Consider the following 26217-nt stretch of genomic DNA (forward strand, 5'->3'; position numbering starts at 1 on the left):
AACTTAAAAATACCATAGAAAGCGAAAATAATAAAATACAGATGTGTGCACTAACTAGATCAGTCACAGTGACCTATAAGCTCGGAGTATGACTGGTTTTCTTGGTAAATATTGTCGCTGAAAGGATGTCCAGCACCCTTTCCTGTTTTTGTTTTTCAGTTCAGAGGAATATGCAAATCAATCAATCGGAAAACCCACGCGCTGGTACCCTGCGTCTACCGTGCGTTTGCTGCTAGATAGACGCGAACCAGTGACACATTTTTAGCAGACGAGAGAGTAGGTGGTACTTACAAATGGCCGACATGGCGGACAGTGCAAGTGCGAGTGAGATCGAAAGCGACACGGACAGCATAAAGATGTCCGTGCCCACGAGGAAAGAGGAGTTGTTGAACAGAATTGCCTCCTTGGAGCAGGAGAATAAGGTCTTGAAGATTGAGCTGGAAACATACAAGATGCGCTGCAAGTCTCTGCAGTCTGAAAACCGCGACTTAAAAAGAGCGAGTGTGAATATTGTAAGTCCATTCGATTGTGTTGAAAATTGTGCACTGTGCATGTTTCTGGTTGAAAATTGAATATTTATTATTTATCACAAAAAAAATTCAAACTGAAGTTTATGATTACTGTTTAGGAAAAGTTTCCGTATGGCGCCACCACTTTTTCATTCGAAATAAAATAATATAGTATCTATTTTACCTGATTGATATATCCCTTTTTGTAAAAATGAGTGAAAAAGTGGTGGCGCCATACGGAAAGTTATCCCTATTGAACACAGGGGACACAGTCTAGTAATACAATGTAGGTTGCTTACTTGTGACATATTGCTGTGTCGCTGGTGTCAACTGTGGTAAAATAAATGCTTGGAATTGCTAATTAAAGAACTTAAAATTAAATAGAAACAAATCGTGTGTGAAGTGATGATTGGCATGGGGATTGTAAAACTTGTAAATTGTATTGTAATTGTATTGATTGTTGACGATTCATTGTTGATGATTTGTGGGCAATTGGGGCAAGTTTTGACATGTTTTCTTTTTTGTATTTTGTTTAATATTGTTTATTATTGACTTGTTTCACGATGTGCGGTGCCTTTTTCCCCTATTTTGGGAGTCAAATGTAATGACTAAATACTTTGCTAATTTCGCGGAGGGTCGTTTCGTGTCTGTAGTAAGGAAGGGGTCAAACTCAAAGTTAGCCCATTTTTAATTGTTTTGTTACTGTGATTGAAACTACAAAAAAATTAAAAGCTAGCTGAAAAGGTAAAAAAAAACATGAACACAAACAAATTCAGTACATTTAAGATCGCAAAAACTATGTACATTAAAATAAAAGACGAAAAATTTTAGGTTAAGAAAATGTTCAGTCAGTTTGTTTCACCATGGAGGAAGAATGGTTTCACAGAGTGGTCAAGTAAATTGAACCATGGGGGATTAAATTAGGCAAGAGTTTGTTTGACACTGACAGTGTATTAAATAGAAATTGTACAGTCAATGCTAGACCCAGTGGCTGGGGAGCTAGATGACCGATAATGTCAAAATTTCGGAAAAAGGAATCTAACGCCCCAGTCACTGGGTCTAAGTCAGTGCCTACATCATGATGCTTTGTGACTAGGAGTTTCATCTTTGAAAGGGCAAGGCCTTAATTTCATTTCGCAAAAAGCACTTTCGTTGGAAAATCTATGGGAAAATTTGAAGGGGCACCAAAACCAGGGCAACAGAGGTCATTGCCTCCATGGGACCATGGCTTTTGTGTAATTCCATGTCTGTACACCATGTGCTACTTCCACTGCTCCTGTGAGTATGTGCTGATTGCGTGATTTAGGTTTCACCCTCACTTTACACTAGCTTACCACATTGTTGAATTACACAAACTGGTTGGTGGAAGTCTAGAATTTGGGTTGGGTAAAATCCACTCGACCCCAGAGCTTGTAACTAAAAATGTTAACTCGATTGGAATCTGTCTACAACACCAGAATTAAAATGAGAAAAAACTACACAGTTTTGTTTTTAACTAATGGGCTCGGCTCACAAGGGACAGGAGGTGTTAATTTGCTCAAAATCGTAAACAGATACAGAAACTTACATAATTATGTTACCAGGGAAAAAAAAATTTTGTGTGCTTAAATTCCCTGTCAATTTGAATTTGTTTTTCTTTTTCTAACTGTGCTTGGACTTCCCCCTCTGTTTTGCCTGAAGTTGGGAGGGCAGTTGCCTCCTACCCCTCCCTCTGGGTTGTACACAGTATGCCTAATTCAGTTCACTAGTGCAGTCCTCAATCCATCAAAAACAAGTGAAACATGTTTTGGAAGGGTTGCAGTAAAGAACGTGATAAATGTCTATTTGGTTCAATGAACACCAATACTGTAAACAGAATCAGGGAGTTGAACTTGCAACAGTTCATGGTCTGTTCATTTAAAATATAATTTAAATGACAAAGTGACGTCAATCCAGTTTGATTAACTTCAGAGATTAAACTCATGTTTTGTCTCTTTTAATATTTAATGAATTGATTGATTGAAAAAGACATAGTTTCTGACGTTGCTCCTAGACTGCCCTAAATTGTAGGAGGATACATGTAAGACTAGACAATGGTTTTAACCATTAAAATGAAATTTCATTGCAGTGTGCTGTCAAGTTTGACCGGTGAAATGAAAACATACCTTGTTTGGAAAAAATATCATGAGAGTGATGAAACAATATGTTTTGATGTAAATAATGCTAACTGAAAACCACACCGCCTTCTTAAAGATGAGCAAAAATTTCTCAGTAGAAATTAAAGAAATTGTCTTGTAAAAATAGGTCCCATGATCAAATGTTTCTGATAAAACTACAATACTTTGTCTAGTAATATGTAGTAGAGATTTGCTTGGAATCCAAGCACTGAAAGACACAACCATGTTAAAATACTTTAATATAGAGGGGGGGTTTAATGGTTTTTATATGAATATTCATCTATAAATTTACATAAAGTGGTTCTCTCACCTGATCAAGCAAATGAGAAAATAACATCGTTTGTTTCTATGCATAATTGTTCATGTACATACACGTTTTTAGTTGTAAGCTTTGTACAAAAGCCTATGGGGCATTTTATATACATTAAAATAGAACAGTCTGGGTTATTCATTTTATTGTGTTTGATAGAATACCATGGCCGTCTGCCAAGATTTTGACACACTTCTAACATTTGTTACCAGCAAATATCAAAAGAGTGTAGTAAGTAAGAAGACTTTAAAATTGAAGTGATAAACATCTTCATGAGAAATGACGCAGGGGCATCGTCGTACACCGCTAAATTAAGACACAAAAGAGCAACCTGTCCCACTCGGCCATGGATTAATTCAGTTTAATTTCCCATGGCATTATGTATCCTCTCCTGGCGTTAAGGGGTCACCATCAGGAGGTTCTTACTCAGTTGTTGTCCGTTGTTGCTTAGAGGGGTTTTGTAGTAAAGTCTAGAAGAAGATTGACTAGATAGTGAGAGGGGCTTGGTACAAACTGAAGCTGTTGTCATTTGGGGGTTTAAATCCCATCATCTCTGGATTCAGAGAGGGATCCGTATTTTACATTTTTGTCAAGGTGCATGGTCGCTCACTTGTCACGCTTTAACCTCATGTTTCTGAGTCGGATCGTCGGCAGAATTGGCAAATATTTGCTGTAGGCTTAAAAGCTAGGCAGGGTTTGAATTTCAAGACTTCTACCACACATTGCTCTGGAATCAATTTTACAAGACCCAAAATATCTTCTTCTCTCTGTAGGTCTTTATCTAGATGTAAAAAATAAAAAATTTAAATAAAAACTAGCCCACTCAGCTGATTTCGGTTGGTAAATAACCAAAATTAGGGACAACGTGTTCACATTCTGAAAACTGGGCATGGTTTTTCACAAGTATTTTCTACTGATTGACTCAAAGCATTTAGTCCATAATTACATTTTGACAGGTTATGGTTGACCACAAAACATGAACACTGCCTGCGACCATTATGTCATTGTCAGCTCTACCAATCCTAATGCACACTCATCTAGCAATTTCTCTTATGTATACAAAATGCTGCGCAAATTATATCAGTTGCTACTCAAAATTATGATTTGCTATTCATTGTTAACAAAAATACTTGACAAACTAATTCCCTGTGTTCCTTTAAATAACCTGTGACTCATAATGGTAGTACATTGTAATTATTAACACATCAGCGTCTAGAGCAATTATAGCTCCTAGACCTGGTAAAGTCATCAGGAACACATGTCCAGCATGTATTGTTAGGCCTATAATGTACATACTGATGCTATGCAGCATGATCAAGGCCTTGACAGATTGACTGCATGGAAATGTCTTGCTTATCTAGGAGTGAATCAGTCAATTTCTTAGTAGGATTAATTGGAATTCGTTTCCAAGACCAACTTTTCCTGATTGTAACATCTTCATTTAAAGTATTTGGGTACTTTTTGTACAAAAAATGCAATATCCACAGATTTACATTAAACTTACACCGTTTAAAGATAATGATAGTAGAAAGCGTACCCTAAAATATTAGTTGCTGAGGTGCTGTAGTTTTTGAGAAATGAGTAAAACAATGTCATGAAAATACGTTTTACATGTACAGTACATGTACATGCTAAAATAATTGTTGTCTCATGATAACTGAGACGAAAATTATTGTGTTTTTTGTCCCACAAAAAGTACATGTCCCTTTAAATTATTTAACAAGAAACAACATATTGTGATGATCACAAGTCGCAGCTTTGTTATATTATTGTGAAAAAAGAAAAATGTGTGTACCATTTTCCATGAACATACATGTACTTGTACTCAGTCACTTTATGTGTATACGGAACGGTTTATTTGTCATCTTGTTGTACATTGTAGTTCCGGTTTCTCTTTGAGTTTTGTTATGTTCGCTGGCCTTATAAGCAGCCGGCCTCATCATGTTTTTTGGAGGGTGACAAAATAGTGACAGGTGTTTACTTCATAATAATGGATTTTGGACTGGATTGTTGAGACCTTCCTTACAAAATGGCATTGACCGTCAAGCCTTGTGCCTCCACAGAGATCACTTTGATATGGTTTGAATTGAAATATTTTAAAGAGCCAACCCAATCTATTATTCCTTTGTTGATGTTGGTCCTATTGAAAAATTGGCAGCCTACAGTAGGCCCTAAAAAAAATTGATATGTTAAAAAAATTTGAAGTCATTTTGTTTATAAATCCTGCCAAACACATTTCTTTGATGGTTGAATATGAATAAAGTACATGTATGACTTAAAGGTGCAACCCAGCTACATGTATCATCAGATGTGAAAAGATTTGCCAATTTTAAAATATTCTGGTTTGCCTATTTTCCTAAGTCCCCTTTGTTCATGAAAATTGTCCTACCCAGTCTTACCTAGATAATCACCTAGAAGAAAACATTCCAAAGACGACCTTGTTTCAATTGGTGCTTCCACAAATATGGGTCCAGAAAGCCCTACACTTTTGGAGAAACAAAAACCCTGTGAAGAACCCTGAGTGACAGTGACATGTACAAAAGATGCATTACAGAAATTAAGAAAGATTACCTTGAAAACCTCAAGGTTGCTCGCTGTGGTTGTATGTTTTAGGCAAAGAATTGAAGAGGCTGAGATCTGAGAGAACTAGATGTCAAGGATGTCAAGGATATCAGGCAATTTCGGTCTTGCTTCTTGAACCTGATGGTTAACAAAATAAGAACGTAAAAAAAAAAATTAAAGAGAAGAATCATAAACCACTGCTTAGAAAAGACTTAAAAGATGCAGAGTTATGAGAGAGTACAAGACAGACAATATTGTAAAATTTGATTTAAAATTATCTAATTGATTTAACATCTTTATTTGATTTATAATACATATGGGGTACTAAAAAATTGACCACAACAAAAACTCAAGATGCGTGATGCCCAGGACACACTGTTCTTTTTTGATCTAAGATTTTAATAGAAATACTTTAAGATGCAGAGCTGAGATGGAGACAGGTGCCTCCTTGGTCTCCTCCTATTATCATCAACATCTTTAAGAGATCCACTTCTATCAGTCTCAAGCACTTATTGCCTCAAGCGGGACAGGACATTATTGAGGTCTATTGTGAACTCAGACATTGATCAGTTTCAACTGGAATAACATCTCCCCAGGGGTGGGGGGATTGGGTTGAGTTCTCCCCTGGGAGATGGAGGAAAGTGTTCTCCTCAAAATGTCAACTTGTAGCGCCTTGATTTGCTTAGATTGTCAAATGAGGTGCAGTGCAATGAGAGAACGAGTCTAAAAAGTTTAAATATAATTTGAAGATCGATGATGTTGCTCGTGAAAGGAAATTGGTATGCAATGTACAATGGCTTTTTCCATCGAGACTTCAATCCTTCTTGAATAATGTAGGAGCTAGATTGAGGCTGGTAAATAAAATAGTCTGGCCCATTTTCTCGAAGTAAAATAACTGAGTGAAATCGATTTTGTTTTATTTTTTTTATTTTATTTTTTTTTAATTTGTTTTTATACGTTAGATCAATCTCGCAAAAGTCATACAGATAAAACCATTTAAAACCAAGCATAAACGCACAGTGAAAAACATTTTAAAGACCTTGGTCCATTAAATTCAGCTTCCTAAGCCGTAACTGAAACAATTTCAGTCCAGAATCTAAGAAAAATCCTGTCGAGAACTCATCAAAGACTGGAAAAGTAAAAACATTATATCAAATTCTCTGTTCAATTTCCGTGAGTACATTCAATTTTCGGGATGACTAGGCAGTTTATGCCTCCTATAAAATTCTTGGAACGTTTCACATCGTATTCATGTAATGTATACATGTACATGTACATGTATCCATGAAGCATACATGTTGTACATCTAGCTGCCAGTGGGAAAAACAGACATCTGAACAAATACAGGGGTGGCAGTGTTGAATATTATTTTTTGGGTTTTGATGCATCTGAGAGGTATTGATTTCACCACTCTGTTCAATATTGTGGTTACAAAAAAGTACTATTTTACATGTGTAACAAGTATTTTTTGGGGTGTTTATTTTCGCAATTTAATGTTTAGGCCCTAATAGGTCTTGAATTTTATCTTTGAAAGAGCCTAAAGTTGCAATGAGGTTGTACCTTTAAGATGTTCCCCATCTGTTCCCAAAGAGAACTTTGTTTTACCCCCATTTACATGTGTTAAGGGCACTTCTAATTGGAAAATCTTAAAGTCTATGAGAGCACCAAGGCCAAGACCAGGGTAACAGAGGACATGGCCACTGTGTATTATTCACTGCTACTGCTACCCACATAAGGAGGAGAGCATCTTTCAGTCGTTGAAGTCTTGATTCTGGGGCACCAAACCAGCTGGGCAACATATGCCATGGCCGCCCGGGCTTCCTGGTATTCAGCTTTTGTTTGCTTATCCTGAAAATCACATGGAAATTTGGTTGGTAAACCTGTTTTTATCAAGGAAGAAATTTCATGCTAAGCAAATTTTTGTGCTTAGCAGCTCTATGAAATTGGGCCCAGGACTGTATTTGCAAACCCAAGTCTAAATGCTGCGTATAGCATTTTGTTTGTTTGATGAGCATGAGATCAGAATACTCAAGTTACACAACATTTTCATTAATTGTTAGATATCGACCGATGAAGCCTGTAGGCAGGTGCCTAATTAAGCAAACTAATTGATTCTTCTCATTAGAAGATTAAATTAATTATCTTTATCTGTAGTGTAGTATGATTCGGAGATAATGTAGTTAGTGAGTACTCCATTTAAGATGGGATTTACATCTGGGAGTAGAGTCTGACTCTCTTCAGATTTTCAAGGAACTTTCAAAGACTCATTTGCTTGAATCTTTAATTTTGTAACTATTTCTTTTAATATTTCATAATTGATTTACTTTTACGTAAAGAGGTCAGGCTATGTATGCACTAATGTCTTGACAGGCTTGTATTCCTCTTACTTATTATTATTATAATCCAGAGAAGGATTCTGCACAATACAGGAAAATGGGGATGCTGTTTGTAAAGAAGCTCTTGTAATTTTATAAACAATGCTAACGCTGTGTCCATTATGAATTTTTTTTTTTGCCGAATGTAGAGCATGAAATCACGAGGAAGACATAGTACATGTTTTTTTTTTTTTTTTTGCACTGCTGGAGAACAACCAAGGGGGAATATTTTTATTGGAGCAAGCGCCATGAGCACTTTTTGTCATTATTATTATGTACTTGAAGCATTGTAGCAGGATTTCTCCTGATTTCAGGATATGTTCATCAGTCTTCCGGCAACTTCAAATGCACTGTGTGTCAGGGAATGGTTTCATCAGCAATTTAATTCGATTGACCTTATTTTGTGCACACTGAATGCCAATATTGAGTAACAAATCATGTTTTTTGAGTAGCAACTGATACATGTGTTGCATTATAAAATTGTTCTTCTATAAAAGGGAAATCTTTTGCTGTTGAGTATACAGACAAAATGTAGCAATACAAAACTGTTATGATTCCTTGCTCTGACTGATAATGTACGTAATGTACGTTTGTAAAGTAAATGTCTGTATACGATGCCAATGGCCGAAGGAAAAAGAATTCACAGAATTTTGATCGGTGATAAGACCTAGCAAATATTTCCGAAGGCATTCATGAAGACGCGTATAACCTTTCCATCTTGCCAACAGTGGATTGCTTAGAATTTGTTATTTTGGCTTCAAGAAGGTTTCCGCATCCCACAGTTAAATTTTTTTCAAAACACGAATTCAAAATGTTGTGAAGATGGAAAATGAAGTACAGATTTTATACTGTCGGAGTGTCCCAAAATTATTCCACGGCATAGATGATACATGTACCTTGTGATTTTGCTGCCGTGCCCTTTGCAAAGATCCAATACAAGTTTACATGTTTCCTCATATTGGGGAAGTGCTTCTTATTGGCAGAGAAAGATTAATCTGCTCCTTCAAGATCAAAGTACATGGTACATGTACGTACAAGACCTTTATCTACTGTAAAGGCCACATAGGTCTGGAATTACACTGAGACCATGGCCTCCGTTGCCCTGATCTTGGCCTTTGTGCCCCTTCAAAAGTTTCTCATTAGATATGAGATGTTCGAATGGAAAAGCCCTTTACAAAATGCAAATGTCCTTGCCCTTTTCTAAGACGTAATTTCAGGCCTGCATGATGTACCTCTAGCACCGATTGGTTATCCATGGTAACAATGTCTCGTATGAAATGCATGTGTAATGTACGTGTTTTTTGTCAAGTATGCACCATGGACTGGGATTAAGTGATTAAATAAATACAGAATTAGGAATTCAACTGTACATTGGACACTAAACAACTTGTACAATGTGCAACGTAGTATACATAATCACTTGTTTGCTTGAATGCTACAACACGTTGGACTTAATATGCGCAGAGAAAGGGCAATAGTCTGGAAAACATTATCGGCAGCGAAGATTCCAAGGAAAATTAAAGACAAGATGATAGATACTGAGATGGTTTGATGAGGCGGAGATTAATATGTGAAGAGGTGAAGATGGTTTGATAAGGTGAAGAAAATTACAGGCATGCCACTCATCATGGCAGCAGCCCACATCATGTACATGTATGTGTACTGTACATCATGTACGTGTACTGTACAATGTATGTCGTGTACATATGGTACTAATCAGGTTTTCCCTTTGAACAAGCGACTGGGCCGCTTGTTTTATTTATTTATTTATTAATTTTTTGCAAGGATTGACAAGGAAAAATACACACAAACATAATCGGAATGGGGGAAGAGCTGCTCGTCTCATAAACTAACTTAGAATAAACCAAATTGCGCAGTAGTTCTTTTAAAACCAAGAATAAACAGTAGGCCTAAACACCATCTAGAAAACAGTCTGAATGCCTCATATGTAGAGTATGTAGGGTCTGTATTGTGAACTACAGTTGTATACACCGTAAGACCGTGGAGGTAGAAATAGATTTCTACCTCCATGGTAAGACACAATGTACTGTTGCATCTTGAAGTTCCAAAGACATTTCATCATGTCGTTGACCACTTAACCCAGCGGGGACTCCATGATGCGATCACCATGAGCACCACCTCCAGACATTAAACAGAATGAGAAATATCACACCAGGGTTCTTTGGGAACCTTATTACCTCATCCTTAACTCCTCTGTCAAGATTATAGAGTAACCATGTTGTATTTGACGAGGCAGTAAACATGCATTAGGTTCATTAGGATGAAGGCATCTTGTAAATATTGCAGACATGATTCACTGTTTCCCAGTAAAGGAAGTTTAAAGAGACTTGTGACTATCGACTTGTGAAGAGAAGGGCTTGAAATTTCCTGTTCTTAATATCTCTCAGAACTCATCAAACAAAAAGTTCTATCAACCCAACTATGATCTTCCACATCCTCTCACCTTCAACTGATGCCTGGTCCTTGTGTGAAAACACGCGACAGTGATAAAACCTTCTCTTTGGCTCTCCAAATTAATGGAACACTCTCCCTCCCAAAATTAAAAATGTTTCTTCCTTACAAACATGTTGAATACTCACTTTTTCAAATCTATGTAGTAACCCCATTCTGCAGCTTGTTATTGCGATAATCTTGGAAGGCAATTGACAGATAAAGATGTTACACAATGAGGTATTTTGTTTCGCCGTGTCATGACATGTGTTTATAACAAATCCGTAATTCTCGCTAACAAGAATTTATATTGTTTTACCGTTTTCTCAAAAAGTAAAGCATTTCATGGACTAATATTTCAAGAGAAGTCTTTCACCATTACCTTCTGTAAACCCTGTAAATTATTTGTAAATCTGTGAACTTTTTTTTTTTTTTCCTGTACCGAAAGGGTCCAATGGCTTTAAAGGAACACGTTGCTTTGGATCGGTCGAGTTGATCTTTGAAAAGCGTATTTAACCGTTTGTTATAGAATGCATATGATTAGAAAGATATTTTAAAAGTAGAATATAATGATCCACACAAGTATCACTCGAAATTACGTGGTTTTCCTTTTACCTCATCGACAAACACAGTCAGCCATTTATGGGAGTCAAATTTTTGACTCCCATAAATAGCCGACCGTGTTAGTTCTCAAAGTAAAAGGAAAACCACGCAATTTTGAGGCAAATGTGTGTGGATCATTATATTCTACTTTTAAACATCTTTCTACCCATGCATTTAATAACAAACGGTTACAAACGCTTTTCAAAGACCAACTCGACTGATCCAAGGCAAAATCACAGTGGTGCAGTGTTCATATCTAGTCCTGTTACTCCATAGAGAAAGGTTACTGAGATCAGGAATATCTGGATTTATTGTACACAGTGCCCCTTTACATTATTGTTCAGTGCCCCTTTAAAGCTCACATTGTAAGTGGGTTGATGCCCCAGTTTCACAGCACCGGCTTGAGTTGAGTGTTGTGAAGATCATACTCCTACGTCTTCTGACCTTTTGCCTGACTAATGTTTTCTGCTCATTAGTGCCGTACATGTACAGATCATGTTCAAGAGGTTTTATGAGCGTCACGCTGCAGCCAGCTACGTCTAGTCCCTGTGTGTTTCTCATGTTAATAGTACAAAGTACTGGAATAGGGCCAGACTACCTGTCACCCCATATCTGATTATGGTCACATTAAATTATTGTAAAGTACAGATTGACAGATGGTAAATACCAAGAAACTAGGATTACAAAGTGGCAATACTGATAGTTGTAGACACACACACTCACACTGTTATTGTTACTTGCTGTTGGTGTTTTTTATTTGTCTATTGTCATGATTGTAAAGCTGTTGTTTTGTTTCGTTTTGTAGTCTGTTCCTTGACAAGCCCCCCCCCCCCCAATAAAAACTTAACAACACCAAGTAGAAATCATTCAGAGGAATTTGTTATAATTTAGTTATTTCTTTGGCCGAAATTTTGGTTCAGACTTCCCCAAGTTTTAACAAATCCTGGGAACCCTTAAGTTTCATGAACTGCTTCTTCAAGTCATTAATTTCTTATTTCATTTCTTTGCATCACAGCAAGCCCAGGCTGAGCAAGAAGAAGAGTTCATCAGTAATACCCTCCTTAAGAAGATCCAAGCTCTCAAGAAAGAGAAGGAGAAACTAGCCGTCAACTACGAGCAAGAGGAAGAGTTTCTTACCAATGATCTGTCCAGAAAACTAGTTCAGGTAACTGTAAATTATTTTATCAGAAAGATCAGTAATAAATAGCGAATAATTCTCTGGGGTTTCCCCTCCCACATCCAAAACTGAAACTTCCTTCCTGAGTTCTTATTTACCCAATTTAAGGAAAATGTGTTTACACGCGCTAAAATTGTGCGTGGTTTTTCACTACTTTATTTTCTCCTTATTTCGAGGACTGTTGTCTTACACCTTGAAAGTCACTGGACACTATTGGTAAATGTCAAAGACCAGTCTTCTCACTTGCTGTATCTCAATATATATATGCATAAAATAACAAACCTGTGAAAATTTGAGCTCAATTTTTGAAAGAAAAACACCCTTGTCACATGAAATGTGTGCTTTCAGATGCTTGATTTTGAGACCTCAAATTCTAAATCTGAGGTCTCGAAATCAAATTCGTGGAAAAACACTTCTTTCTCGAAAACTATGTATTTTCAGAGGGAGTTGTTTCTCACAATGTTTAATACTATCAACATCTCCCCATTACTCATTACCAAGACAGGTTTTATGCAGTGTCCACTGCCTTTAATATAAGCTCTGCAAGGTAAACCACCACATCTCTGCACCAGACCCTGGGGTGCCCATTACATGTAGTTAATTAAAACAAAATACAAGGAGACAAGATAAACAAATCAATGATGTTTTCGTTCTCAGCTCCGGCAAGAAAAACACCAGCTGGAGAGAACCCTGGAGCAGGAGCAAGAATACCAGGTCAACAAATTAATGAGAAAGATCGAGAGACTTGAGAACGATACCGTCTCAAAACAGAAGAAACTCGAAGAGGTAATAAGAAGAGAGCGTTGTTTTTCTTAAGTAAGTTAGGTTTTGCGGTGACACCATGTAAGAAATCTCTTTTTTAGTAGTGCTGGCTCTGAGAAGAGCTGTTTTTTTTTCTCTCCTTAAATTGAAGGTTGTCGGACACACTGCCAAATGTAATAAATGTAGAAGCAACTCAAGGTGAGGGCTATTTATACATAGTTTGATAGTCAAGTTAATACTAGATGCTAATGGAATCCCTAAATCCAGGGTAGTTGTATTAGAAATTTAATATAAGGTCAGGTTAAAGGAGTGTTGGCTTGGATATCGGGTAAAAACGTTATCATGAATTGTTGGACTGATCTGACATGGGTTGACCGAATCATGACCTAATCGAAGCCTCACCTAAATCAAGTCTAGGTTGTTGACTTAAAAGTTTGGCACAACTCAACCTGACCTAACCCCTTTAAAAAAACGATCAGAATTGACTCCACCTGGTCCCTACCAAAGCTGACCTCAATCAAATGATAATGCATTCTTACCTGATATGACCATAACAGACCTCAATCTTATCAGACTGACCTGACCTGACCTGACCCAACCTGGTCTAACCAAACCTAACCTGACTTTACCCTGACATTACCTGACTCTACTTAACCTGACCCGACCTGATCTATCAACCCAACCTGACCTACATATAGGGCCTGAACTGGACAGACCTGACCTAACTTGACCTGACCCAGACTGGTCTTATCGAACCCCACATTACCCGACTTTTCCAAACCTGATCTGACCTGATCTGACCTGACCTGACCTGACCTGACCTGACCTGACCTGACCTGACCTAACCTGACCTGACCTGACCCAATTGCTGGAATATGACCCATTCAGTAATGCCATGTATTTTTCCATGCAGATGGTTCTGCCATCCTGCCTCTACACTACATCTAAAATCCCCTTAGTGTCATCATTTTATTTTAATGTGAGTAACTTTGCATGGATTGATGCACTGTTCTCCCTCAATGTCTTCATCGTTGGTCTTAGAAAACAAAACTCCCAAATGTTCTGTGGATTCTTGTTTTTCATGTCTAAGTCCAGTTTTGTATGTTTTAGTGAGTAACCGTACTGCCTCTTTACAAGCCTGGACTTTCATCTTTGAGAGGTCGAAGCCATTTTCATTTTGCTAAGTTAGGACGGGTTACTCGTCCCGTCCTAACTTGAGATAGGATTAATCCTAGCGCTTCATGAAATTCGCTGTAAGGGAAACAAGACCTCCATGGCCTCTGTAGTTCCAGGCTGGTCTTTATTATTCACTGCTTCCATATCACTGCCAACTATTTGTTTATGATGGGAGTAAGTCCAATACTTCAGATTCCTGTTATTGTTTTTCGCTAAAAGAACACAAAATTATTCGAATACATGTAGATGTTAAATCGTTTACAGTACCCGCTGCCAAAACATAGGGTTCGAACTGCCTTTAGCCACCGGGCAATCTCGGTGGTCTAGTTGGTATGACACTGCTCTAGAATTGCAAAGGTCGTGGGTTCGAATCCCACCCGAGTAATATGCAGAACTTGAGTAAGTACTGAGTATACAATGCTAACACACATCGGTGTTTATGGGTAAAAAAACAAAATTAATATTCATTTTATTCTGCACTTGTGTCCTACCCGCTGGTGTAATGAGGAGAACATCTCCAAGTCATATTTTAACTTAAACTAACAACTTTTTTTATTGTTGTCTCGCAGTTGAGAAGAGAGAAAGTTGATCTTGAGAACTGTCTTGAGCAAGAGCAGGAGGCATTAGTGAACAGACTGTGGAAGAGGATGGACAGACTAGAGGCTGAGAAAAGGTGAGTCCCTTAAGATCTTACAAACATCTTACCTTGAACCACGCCCAAATCCATGATTTGTCATCATGACATGAAGTCCCTTTATTTCCAGATTGTTGTCACTGAGCACATAAAGAAAACTGAAATCAGCTGATAAAGTTTACTTGTGTATGACTGCACTTTTGTATCTACTGTCTTTATTTCAATGCATTTTTACTTTTGTATCTACTGTCTTTATTTCAATGCATTTTTACTGTTGTATCTACTGTCTTTATTTCAATGCATTTTTACTGTTGTATCTACTGTCTTTATTTCAATGCATTTTTACTGTTGTATCTACTGTCTTTATTTCAATGCATTTTTACTGTTGTATCTACTGTCTTTATTTCAATGCATTTTTACTGTTGTATCTACTGTCTTTATTTCAATGCATTTTTACTGTTGTATCTACTGTCTTTATTTCAATGCATTTTTACTGTTGTATCTACTGTCTTTATTTCAATGCATTTTTACTGTTGTATCTATTGTCTTTATTTCATTGCATTTTACTGTTGTACTGTCTTTGTGTCAATGCATTTTTTAATGTTGTATCTACTGTCTTTATTGCAATGTTTTTGCATATTTTACTGTTGCACATGTATTAACTGCATGTTTACTGTTGTACATATCTACTGCTTTTATGTTTAATGCATTTTCACTGTTGTATCCACTATCTTTATTGCAGTGCATTTTTACTGTTGTATCTACTATCTTTATTGCATTGCATTTTTACTGTTGTATCTACTGTCCTCATGTCAAAGCATTTTTACTGTTGTTTCTACTGTCTTTATTGCAATGTATTTTTAATGTTGTATCTACTGCCTTTATGTCAATGCATTTTTACTGTTTTTTTGGTTTTTTTTAATCCTTTAATTAACACTTAGAGGTTTAAATTTTTTAATTTATCTTTTTCCCCTTTTACTCTTTTTAATATTTATTTTTTTTATTTTTAGGTTTGGTGTCCTTTTTGGGCTTAAATTTTTTTATAGTTTAGTTTGAGGCCTACTTTACTCTGTAACTATTTGCTTTTTTTATGTGGCTAAGAATTTTAGGCCTATTTTACTCTGTCTCAGGGGGAAAAGTTACTGATGGGGCTACCCCATAGTTAGTTTTCCACCAAACATTGTAGTGTCCACGTTACAACATTTTCCAGAACATGCGTTACAAATAATTTTTCAATCATCACTTTTATTAACAGAATGCTTCAAGAAAAGCTGGACGAGCCAGTGTCTGCTCCAGCCTCACCAAGGGAAATCAAAAACGGGAACACAACAGAAAACTTGTCGATTTACGTCGACCAGCTACGCAGTGAGGTCAGGAAACTTAAAGGTCAACTAATGTCATCGCAGATGGAACGTAAGGAAAATGGCAACAATTAGGGGAGAGAGAGAACAAAATTTGTGTTATAATTTTATTTATATTTAGGTTGACATTTATGTGATCCTGTTTCAGCAGTGAAACCAATGAAGACGTACATGTACCTTGCTCTCTGGCATGACTGTTGACTACAGGCCTGGATTTACACAGTGGCCACACACAGGCCATAGCCTCAATTGCCCCTGGTCTCGGCCTTGGTGCCCCTTCAGAAGTTTCCTAAAGACTTCCAGATTTTCCATTAGAAGTGCCCTTTGCAAATTTGCCTTTGCTCAATGAAAGATGAAATTCGAGGGCTGGATTGATGTTTCTGTTTTCAATATGGAGAGGTTTGCGGTAACACCATGTAATGACTATCTCTAATGCGTTGGGGTGGTTCTGAAAAGAACCAATTGGTTTCAACTCGACGTTTCGATCCGTATGCTCTGATCGTCGTTTCTGATTTCTTTTTATTCCTTAGATCAAGAGAGAATGAATCACCTCGTTCAAGAGGAACGAGAAATCAAAGAAGAGAACCTCCGTCTACAACGCAAGCTCCTGTTGGAGCAAGAGAGAAGAGAAGCTCTTAGCAGGCACCTCTCAGAGAGCGAGTCCAGTCTGGAGATGGATGACGAGAGGCAGTTTAACGAGATGGCGGTCCATGGAAGCCTCAGACCTCGGACGATATCAAGCCCCATCCCGTACTCTCCCAACCCTAACAGACCCATATCACCAGGTATGTGAAGAATGAATGTCTCCAGTAGGATGTCCTAGAGAAGGCCATCAATAGGGTCTTACAAATAGAAGGCAATCAAATGTCTTGGACACAAGACAGCTCTGAGTGCCTTGTGTGCATCTTTTCTTAGATACCTGATGGCTCTTGCTATATATGTGAGATCTTAAAAATCTTTAGATTTTGAGAAAGATTTTGCTAGGGTACAAAAATACGAACATTTTCACTTGATGCATGATAGAATTGCTGTAAATATTTTGAAGAATGATACCTGAAGAATGTCGACTAACTTTTGATAAAACTGCCAACCGCCTTCCTTCCCAGAGAATGTTTTTGTGTTATTTACATTTCTGTAAACTAGACATTGCATTTGAACACCTGTATTCTTTCCCCCACTGAGTGTTACATGAAATGCCTTGAGATATTATTTGTACCTCCATCATTGTTAAACAAGGGCTTAATTTCATAAAGCTGTTTCAAAGCAGAAAATATCACAACAAATTTGTGCTAAGCAAAATAAATAGGATACCAGTCAAGGATGGTATGTGACATGTTATTTTGGCTGGTAACCGTACCCTGGAAAGCACCATTTTGTCATGCTCAGCTACTTTGTTTGTTTAAGCAGCTCTATGAAATTGGGCCCTGATCTTCGTGAGAGCCTGTACACTACACTGTACCACTAGAGGGCCCTATGGTACACTTGCTGCCAACTGACTTGATTTAGTGTTTACTCTTTGCATCATGTTTTTAAGTTTTAAGTAGTTATTTCTATTTGGCAAAATTGTGTGTCAAGCGTTTATTTGAAGGCATGTTGTTGACCCTTTTCTGTCACTATACAGCATGTTGCATGATCGTTGTAAACCCATTATGATTTCTGCATTTTGCTTTTTCTTCTTTCCTCTCCCCCTTGTATACAACCCACATTGTCCATGCCTGCCTGATGCCCGTACATGTTGTGTATGTTGCAAATGTTGTCTGCTGCAACCACCTTGCTGACTTCTTGAACTGACAGCGTTGCACACCACTTTCTCCCCTTCCTCGTCTCCAGCGAGCCGAAGTACGCCCTTTGCCGTGGGGCCACCCAGTCATCCCTCCCCCATCAGCCCATTTGGAACGTCCCCACCAATCGGACCAAGTCATCTGGTACATGTGAGTATTGGATGAGTTCATTTTGGTCCAAGGGTTAAACAATCTAAAGTAAATCATATGTTTTGTTATCTTACATGTACCTCCTTTTTCACACAGTTCAGTACAGTGGAAATTCTTTGAGATGACAAGAAAAACATCAACTTCTACCCTTGAATTTTCAAATTTACAAAAACTTTATAGTACTGGTTTACTCTCACAACAAAGTTCCATTCAAACAAGAAATATTTATTACAAGAAACTTGGGAATAACAGAAATCAAAGATCACATGTTCAGTCATGTGTACAAGTTCTTGAAAACTGTATACACAACTTTTAGAGTGCAGGTTTAGCAGCAAATGTCCTGTTCAGAGTGCAGTCGTTGGTTTCAGGCTAGATTCAAATAATTGGTTTTAGGTACAGGTTGACGACTGTCTATACCCACACATTACCTCTGAACCCAACAGCCAAAGCCATGTCCGTCTTTGGCTGTTACTGTAGCAAGATCCATGTAGTTGTCTATACTTCTTCATTTTCGTAAGCCGTAGCCAAAGACGTCTCATTCAGACCTAGCTAATTTACCCTCCGTATTTACATCTTCAGATGGGCTCTTCATCGCCTCAGGTCCAGGTAAGGTCAACGACCCTCAATGACCCCTAACCTGTAGCTTTCAACTTTGACTCTTTATAATAATGTACTGTAACCTCTGAACTCTGTAAACAACAATAGCCTAACATTCCCTTGCCCTTATCCCCCCCCCCTTTCTAATCTACAATACCTGCTTTTACTTAAGGCTCTATCCGAATTGCCGGCTGTGGCTTTGCTAAGGGGGTTTCTAGGGCAGTTTTTTTATATTCTTCAATGCATGTACCATGGTGATCCAGCCACAGCCGCTAATTCGGAAACTGCCAGAGACGGCTTCAGGAGTCACTGTAAATTGACTCCGCCTTCTTAACACATTTGACCTTTGACATTCTTAAAGGTATTTTTTTTTTAAACAAAAACTGCTTCAATCATGACACCCTCTTATAGTGATGAATAATTGAAACTGATATTTAATGAGTGCTTATCTTCACTAACAATATTAGACATGACCAAAAAGTCTACAAATTTGTCATACTTTCCTTTCCATAAAGGCCTTCATTTTTATCGAGATATTACTGTCTTTTAATCTTAGGTTTCACAATCTGTTTTTTTTTTCCCAATCTTTTCAAAACATAACCTAAAATATCTTATTACAGAATAACGCCTTCATCATTCATCACAAAAGTTTATTTAATTATTTACCCATGGCTTTTGATTGGTCAGAGGATTTCGCTAAAACAAAATTCAAAATCCCTTGATTCTTCATAATTTCTGCTTCACTTTTCCTACTGCTGACAGATTTTCCGGGTACAAGAATCTTTATGGGAATGTTCTCTTTCGAATCCAAGTAAATGTTAAACATGTTTTCCAACTGGATATCATGGTACCAAACAAAATTTAACATTCAAACAAGACTTGTTTTCTTTTTCTTTATACATTTTGTGACAGTTAATACATGAATAGTTTTGGGTCATTTCCAGGCCTGGAACTGCATGGAGGCCACGGATGCCATGGCCTCTGTTGCACCTGGTTTTAGTCTTCATGCCCCTCCAAAAGTGTTCCATAGACTGTAAAAACTTTCCAAAGAAAGTGCCCTTTGCATAATGAAAATGGCCTTGCCCTCTCAAAGGTGGAATTCCAGGGGTTGATTTCACAAAGATAGTCCCAACTTAGGACTAGTCCTGGGACTCTTGAGGAGTTAATAGCAGCTTACGTCCAGTCCTAAGTTAGGGTGACTAACTCGTCCTTACTTGAGATAAGACTAGTCTTATCTCTTTGTGAAATCCAGCCCAGGCCCGCTTTACCCATAGTGTATAATGCCCTTTCAAACACTAGATCCACATCTCTCCTTGTAAGGAGTTGTTCTTAATTCTTGCCCCCCTTGTTTGCACCCCCTTCAGATGGGCCATCCATCTCAGTCCCAGCTTCAGGTGAGTAAGCCGCATCCTTAACCCAACTTAAAAGAGATGTCGAGTCGGAAAATCATTTGCGAGAGACAAAAACAAGAAATGTATAACCTGTACACACAGTTGGTTTGGAAAATTTTCCCGCTCACATGTTGGAGCCCTTCTCAACAAATGGTTCAAAATCCAGCTTTGAGAATTTTTGGAGGGAAGACTGCTTTGTGAACATTCAAAGCTTGGCAAGAAGTCCTAAGTTTTGACATATAGTTATCAAGTGTCAAACTTTGTTTAACCTTAGAGTCATATCCAGAGTGCCTATGGTGGCTGAGAAGCGATTGAGAAGCACCACAGTGGTCCTGGAGCATGCACTTCAGTTGGTTGCCTCCAATTTGCCTGTAAAAGTTGCCTCCATTAGTAGACTTTTGAGACACTGGCGGCAGCAGACATAACATTCCGTTTTTACGGCTCTGAGCATGTGCGCATATGCTTAGTATTGCGTGTGTAGGTCTGAGCATGCGCACTACTGTGAAAAAGGACTGTCTAATAGTCTCCCATTTTTCCTTTAAAAGTTGCCTAGTGTGACAAGGCCCATAATCCGACAGAATAGAAAGATCATACTGTGTGCTAAATTTCATCATTATGGAGACGGACTTGAACACAAGCTCGTTCATGTTGTTTAGTTTATAAACAGCGTAAACATGAAATATCAAGAGTCCAGTTATTCTACCATCAAAAAATATCTTATGGCCCGATGGTTTCGACTCGAGCAGAGTCTTTCTCGAAGTCTACCATCCCAAGATTTGTTTATGAGTGGTGAGCTTGGTTTCTGCTCGACATCTCTCAGAAGTTGGTCCCCGCTACCAATATCATTTACTAACCTCTTTAATGACCTCAAAATGGAATGAAGGATGTGATGGGAGGTGGCATCTAATCACACAAAAAGCTTTATTAATGGTTTCCTGACAAGGTTTTGTCATGGGCCTAACATTGTGGTAATTTAAATGCTCAGGATTCTTGGTTTTAATAATTGGATTTTAACTGGTGGGAAAGTTCCACAGTTCCAAATCAAAGGCAGTGACTTAATTTGACCTCCTGTGACACTTCCAGGAGTGTTTAATTTTTGGGGGAAAAGAACTCCAAAGTAATTTCCAGCAATATCCTTCCCTGTCTTGTAGAAAATATTCCTCAAAATCTATTCACTTTTTATCTTCAAGATCATTTTCTGAATGCATTGCTGTCTCCGACATTGCAGCATGGAAATGTGGATAACAAATTAATTATGTGATAATTTGTCTATGGAATGCAAGCATCCAAAACCCATGCTTGTACAAAACTCTGTGAAAAACACAGGCATGTAACTTTTTGGCTGATTTTCCCACGTTATGGCTTCTCAGCTGTGCCATTAAAAACTGGAAAACGGGGCACTTTCCTCTTATTTTGACAAACTGCAGTTGCAATGTCTGAAACAAAATCTGATTGTTTGAAAATAGATTTGATAAATGAATTAAATTGAATCTACTTATAAATATGGAAGTAATTGTACATTTGTTGTTAACTTCTTATTATCTGGTCCCTTAAGATGCCTTGCCTAACCCTTCATTTGAAAAATCATCTAACTTTGGGTTCCATTCTCATCTTTACAGCATGTGCATCCATAACTTTACCCTTGTAACCTTTTGAGTATAAATCTTGAATTCTGTATCCTTTTGAGTGTCTGTATTCATTTCATCTTTTGAACATTTCAAAGAGAACTGAAGATGGTGTGATGGATCTTAACCAACATTTACACTGGGAGTAGTAGTGCATGGATTCATAAATCTTTATTTTGTTTTTAATTAATATTTTCATTATTATAATGTCTGAACAAACTGCATGACAACAAAGATTGAACTCTCCTGATGTATCTAGGTGCTTGACCTCCCAATGTGAAATGAGAGGTCAATGTCATTTGACCTTTCTTTGACCTTTCATTCTGGAATAAATCTGACGGTAGTCCTTGTGTTCTGTATATTCTGTTTCTCTCTAGACTTGTGTTTTTCTAGAACATTTTTGGGACAGTCTGTGTTTGGGGTGATACTAGAATCAAAATCCACACCCAGCCCCGTATGTTGGGCGGAGTAGAATGAATTGTCCTGCTTATTTTGTGTGTTTTAATGAAAGCCAGGAAAGTCAAAAGTAAAAAATAAAAATGTTTTTAAAGGTAAATTCCGTAAAAGAGGAATATTTTGTACTATTTTTTTCAAATTTTAATTGGCACAGTCCCTACCCCAATTCTTTTTTTACTTTTGTTTGAATTATTTGTTTTTATTCAAGTTATTCATTAATGGAAATAATAATGGTACGGTTTGTAGATACTTTTTGATTTTGTAGATTGTGAGAAATGTTATTTTTGTAGTTGTCTGCTAAGATTCTCTAATGATGCAACAACTTGATCAAACTTTATCTTCTTTTACTCCTCATCTACAGAGGCACCGAGTTGCCGTGGCAACAGGAAGCAGCAATTCAGGAAGTCACAACCCTGAGAAGTTTATTAAGCCCTCTGCTCCGACCTCATAGGAGGGGGCGGAGCTAGTACACCACCTTTAAGAGGGGTGGAGGTGAACAAAGGAAGATGAAGACTCTATTCTGATGAAGACGGAAGATTTAATGGAGATGGAGGAATTGAACTCGTTAAGGAAACCCTCCGGATGAGAGGTTGCCATGGTGATTGTTGCTATGGAAACAGTGATACATCTGTTGAGATAGTGGTAACTTCGGAGTTGCTTGAGCAAAAATCATATCCCCATTTGTGATTAGATTTCCTATTGGTGTTGAAGTTACACCTCGATCTGGAGTAAAATGTTGGTTTCAGATTTTGATCCAGATGGATGCATGCTAAAAGAAATCCCAAAGCCAGTGAGCTTCGGTCGAAATTTGTTCCACGAGTAAACTTTTTTCTATGTTGAACTTTTTTTTGCAGTCGATGAAAATTGCAGTCGCTGAAAATCTGTACAAATTGTTTGTGTCGTTTCGACAGATGGTTCAATTTAGCGCAACATTAAACGAAAAGATCCTCCTGTTAAAGAGTTTTGTGTATTTTGTAGATATCACTAGATTGATTTGGTTTCCTTCAGCTGGTGAACTCGGCAAAGGAACAAACTCAAGCCATAAATGTTTTAGATATTTGCATAGAATAACCCAACTGCAAGATAATTGTTGGCATTGTATAAAAAAAGTATCAGTAGTAAAAACGCTTCATATTTTTGCAAAAACAAATATTTTTGCATTTTCTCGGATGGATGACTGTACATTTGAGGCAGAATTAAAGTTTATTCCAAACTTTGACAGACTTCTGTAAAAGTTGTGACTTTAAAAGTTTAATGGCAATTTGCTGTCAGTTTGAAATAATCTGGATTCTTAAAATGATGATAAAAGATTATAGATATTTAAGAGAAAAAATTGTGTATATATATAAAAAATTATATAAGTTTGCCTGATGCTGAGTTTGTAAATGTGAGGAATTGGGGGGAAAAGGCAAGTGTGCTGAAAGATTGTAGACGTAATCGATGACATTGAAAACTTCATCAACTTTAACCCAAGAAAACTTTTTTTTATTAGTGTTACTAACTTTTGACAAAGTTATAACTTAGAAAAATTCTTCATGATCATGAAGGGGCACAGCAATTTTCCTCTGGTTAGGGGCACGCACCAGGCCATGAGGAAAATTAAAATTTTCATTGAAACCTTGCAAAGGGCACCACAGAAAAAGCACAGGGCACCACGGCAATGGCTGTGGGTGCTGTGGGTTAATTTGAGGCCTGTTGTAATGCTTTACTCAAAACGTACGTCAGTATACAGTGCAGCGTTGACTCTTTCTCTGCCAGTTTTCACTGTAAAACTGTATACAATTCAGATTAATTTTACTGGAAAAGATTGAAACACTTTGGTCCTGTCTATATTAGTGGCTTCAGAGTGGCTACGGCTTGAATGCTGAAAAAGCAGCTAACAGCCAAAGTCGCTTGATTCAAAAATGGCTTTTGTTTAAAAGGAACCCTGTCTTGATTTTGTGGGGTAAAGGTGCCCATTTTTTATTGTGCGTTTTGAGAGAATCGTTAAAAATAAATGTAGATGTATGTTGTATTTAAGATGGAAATGTAAGTGCAAAAGAGTTTCTTAAAGCCCACAGTAGTGTAGCAAGGCGTCACAAGGGAGGACTGGGCATCACTGGGCTGCAACTAATGGTCCAAATGGGTTCAACTGGGTGTTGAAGGGTTACTGAGGTAATCTCAATACTTTGCATCAATGTATGATGAATTTATTTTACTTTTTTTAAGAAAATGATTTTTGATCAGTTCTTGGTTTTTGTTTTATAAGTTTTATACAAAAAATGAAATGAAAATGTTGAACTCACCACGCTGAAGTGCTGTTCTAATTTGTCTGGTTAGAGTTAATAAATAAAATGGATCAGTTCAGTACAGGCTGACAGTTTTTATTCTTTACAACAGTTCACGTTATTCTCCAAGATAATTATTGTTATGCTAAACATTGTCCCTGAGAAAATGTTACTTTTACATCATTAATGCAAGTTCTGTGGAAAGAAAGAGGTGTGTTTTTAACACCTGCATTAAATGCAGTGTATACTTTTGGTAATTGTCAAAGAACAGTGCCCTCAATTGGTGTATCACACCATGCTTAAAATAACAATCCTGTGTAAATTTGTGCTGAATTTGTCATCGAAGTTGAAAGAAAATAATGAAGAGCAATAGTTGTGTAGCAGTAGTCTCCCGCAGAGCCGCAGTATCGTGAGATAGTTATGAGAAAGATGTTTTGCTGTGATTGCGACAGACTTTTAACGACCTGTCCATAATTTCGCCAACCAATATTGTGCACATGCGATACGCAATTTACATAATGTCTTAGGAAGGGCCTGTTGTGTTAACAAGCTATTGGACAAAAAATTCTTGTTTGAAATGAAAATTGCACTTTTGTTAAGGTGTATAAAAAGTGGCAATGAAAGGTAACCTAGCTCCTATCACGATATAGCAGTGTTTTGTATAAAGGCAGAAGCGATGGTAGAAGTTGCAAGCTGTTCCCAAAACTAGAATATTAGTGTAGAAAAAGACCAGCCAATGGTACAGAAAATGCCTTTGTGTTTTTCAGAAGTAAAAACAAACGTTTTATTCAGTATTTAAATAAAGCCCACTCACAACAAGCAAAATTTAACACACAAGAAGGGCATAATTCGGCCAGTCTGTAAATCACTATAGATACTCAAGAAGTATTTAGGACTCGTTTATTGTATATTCTTTGATAAATTGTTCAATCAAAGAAAACATTGCTCAAATTGTAATTGTGGCTAAAAAATAATGTATGGATGTAATAGTTTCAAGTTTAACAGACTGCACTGTGAAAAGGTAAACTTAGAAAGATTCGTGTTTGGTCAACCAAAGATTGAATTTGCTCAATTCCTTTTGGTTCGTACCATAGAAATAGAACTCGGACTGAGACTCCGTCATATTGTAAAATCCATTCATTCCTGAACCAGTGTTTTCTGCAATCCACAATGTACCCTCATCTTAACGGTTTTGCAGATTGAAACCGTGTTTAAATTGATGGCTGCTGCTTTAAAATATTCAAGCCAGTTCGGTGTTTTCTGGCAAGCTGTAATGCCCTTATTTTATCAAGTGCGTAGCCTTGTTTGCCTTAAGAACCGTCCAAGTTCCTATCGAGCTAAGTGGTGGGGGGTTGAGTTTAATTAGTCGCATTCTTAACATTTCTGCAATTGTTACAGTGCCTAAAGAGTAAAGTACCAAAATGTAATCACTTTTGCAAAACGTTTCTTTGTGAATCAGTGTATAGAGAAGATTGTCGTTGGTCAAAATCCATTAATTTTTGTTTTCTTGCCAATTTGTTGTTTCCATGAGCTTTGGGGTGAATCCATAGTGAAAGAAGGAAACTTGTTGCATTACACTTGTACCAGTCCTTGTTGTGGCCGTCTTGACCAAGAAAATGATCGAGCTTACTTGAAGCTTGAGAAAACTCCAAAGATGTAATAAGTTCCTTCAATCAGTAACTTTTGGCTTTGTCACAGGGCGTTTTAATTTGTGCAGTATGTTACCATAACTATGTGGCATTGCGTTTTCGTTCTTATTCACACACTTGAATGTAAATGTAATATAAAAGAGTTCTTAAAACAATAAAAAGAAGTTAAAAACCTGTACATTGAGTCTAATTGCCTTTAATTGCAGTAAATCATTAAAATAATTT

The 26217-nt window shown here is 37.4% G+C and overlaps 1 protein-coding gene across 6 annotated transcripts; it reads left to right on the forward strand.

Moving 5' to 3' along the window:
- Window positions 1-72: 72 nt before the first annotated feature.
- Window positions 73-26170, forward strand: LOC117303663 (coiled-coil domain-containing protein 6-like). Of its 6 annotated transcripts, none has more exons than XM_033787912.1 (11): window positions 73-512; window positions 11982-12131; window positions 12801-12929; window positions 13819-13884; window positions 14651-14754; window positions 15971-16128; window positions 16607-16861; window positions 17871-18007; window positions 18587-18613; window positions 19969-19998; window positions 22438-26170. In XM_033787912.1, exons 1-11 carry the CDS (start codon window positions 294-296, stop codon window positions 22525-22527), a joined length of 1365 nt encoding a protein of 454 aa, XP_033643803.1. In that variant the 5' UTR covers window positions 73-293; the 3' UTR covers window positions 22528-26170. The 6 variants fall into 6 exon arrangements, with proteins under 6 accessions (XP_033643803.1, XP_033643807.1, XP_033643806.1 ...); XM_033787916.1 differs by having other exon boundaries at window positions 17907-18007; XM_033787915.1 differs by lacking the exon at window positions 19969-19998 and having other exon boundaries at window positions 74-512.
- Window positions 26171-26217: the final 47 nt, after the last annotated feature.

The sequence above is a fragment of the Asterias rubens genome, chromosome 20, assembly GCF_902459465.1.
Source record: "Asterias rubens chromosome 20, eAstRub1.3, whole genome shotgun sequence".
Classification (NCBI taxonomy): domain Eukaryota; kingdom Metazoa; phylum Echinodermata; class Asteroidea; order Forcipulatida; family Asteriidae; genus Asterias; species Asterias rubens.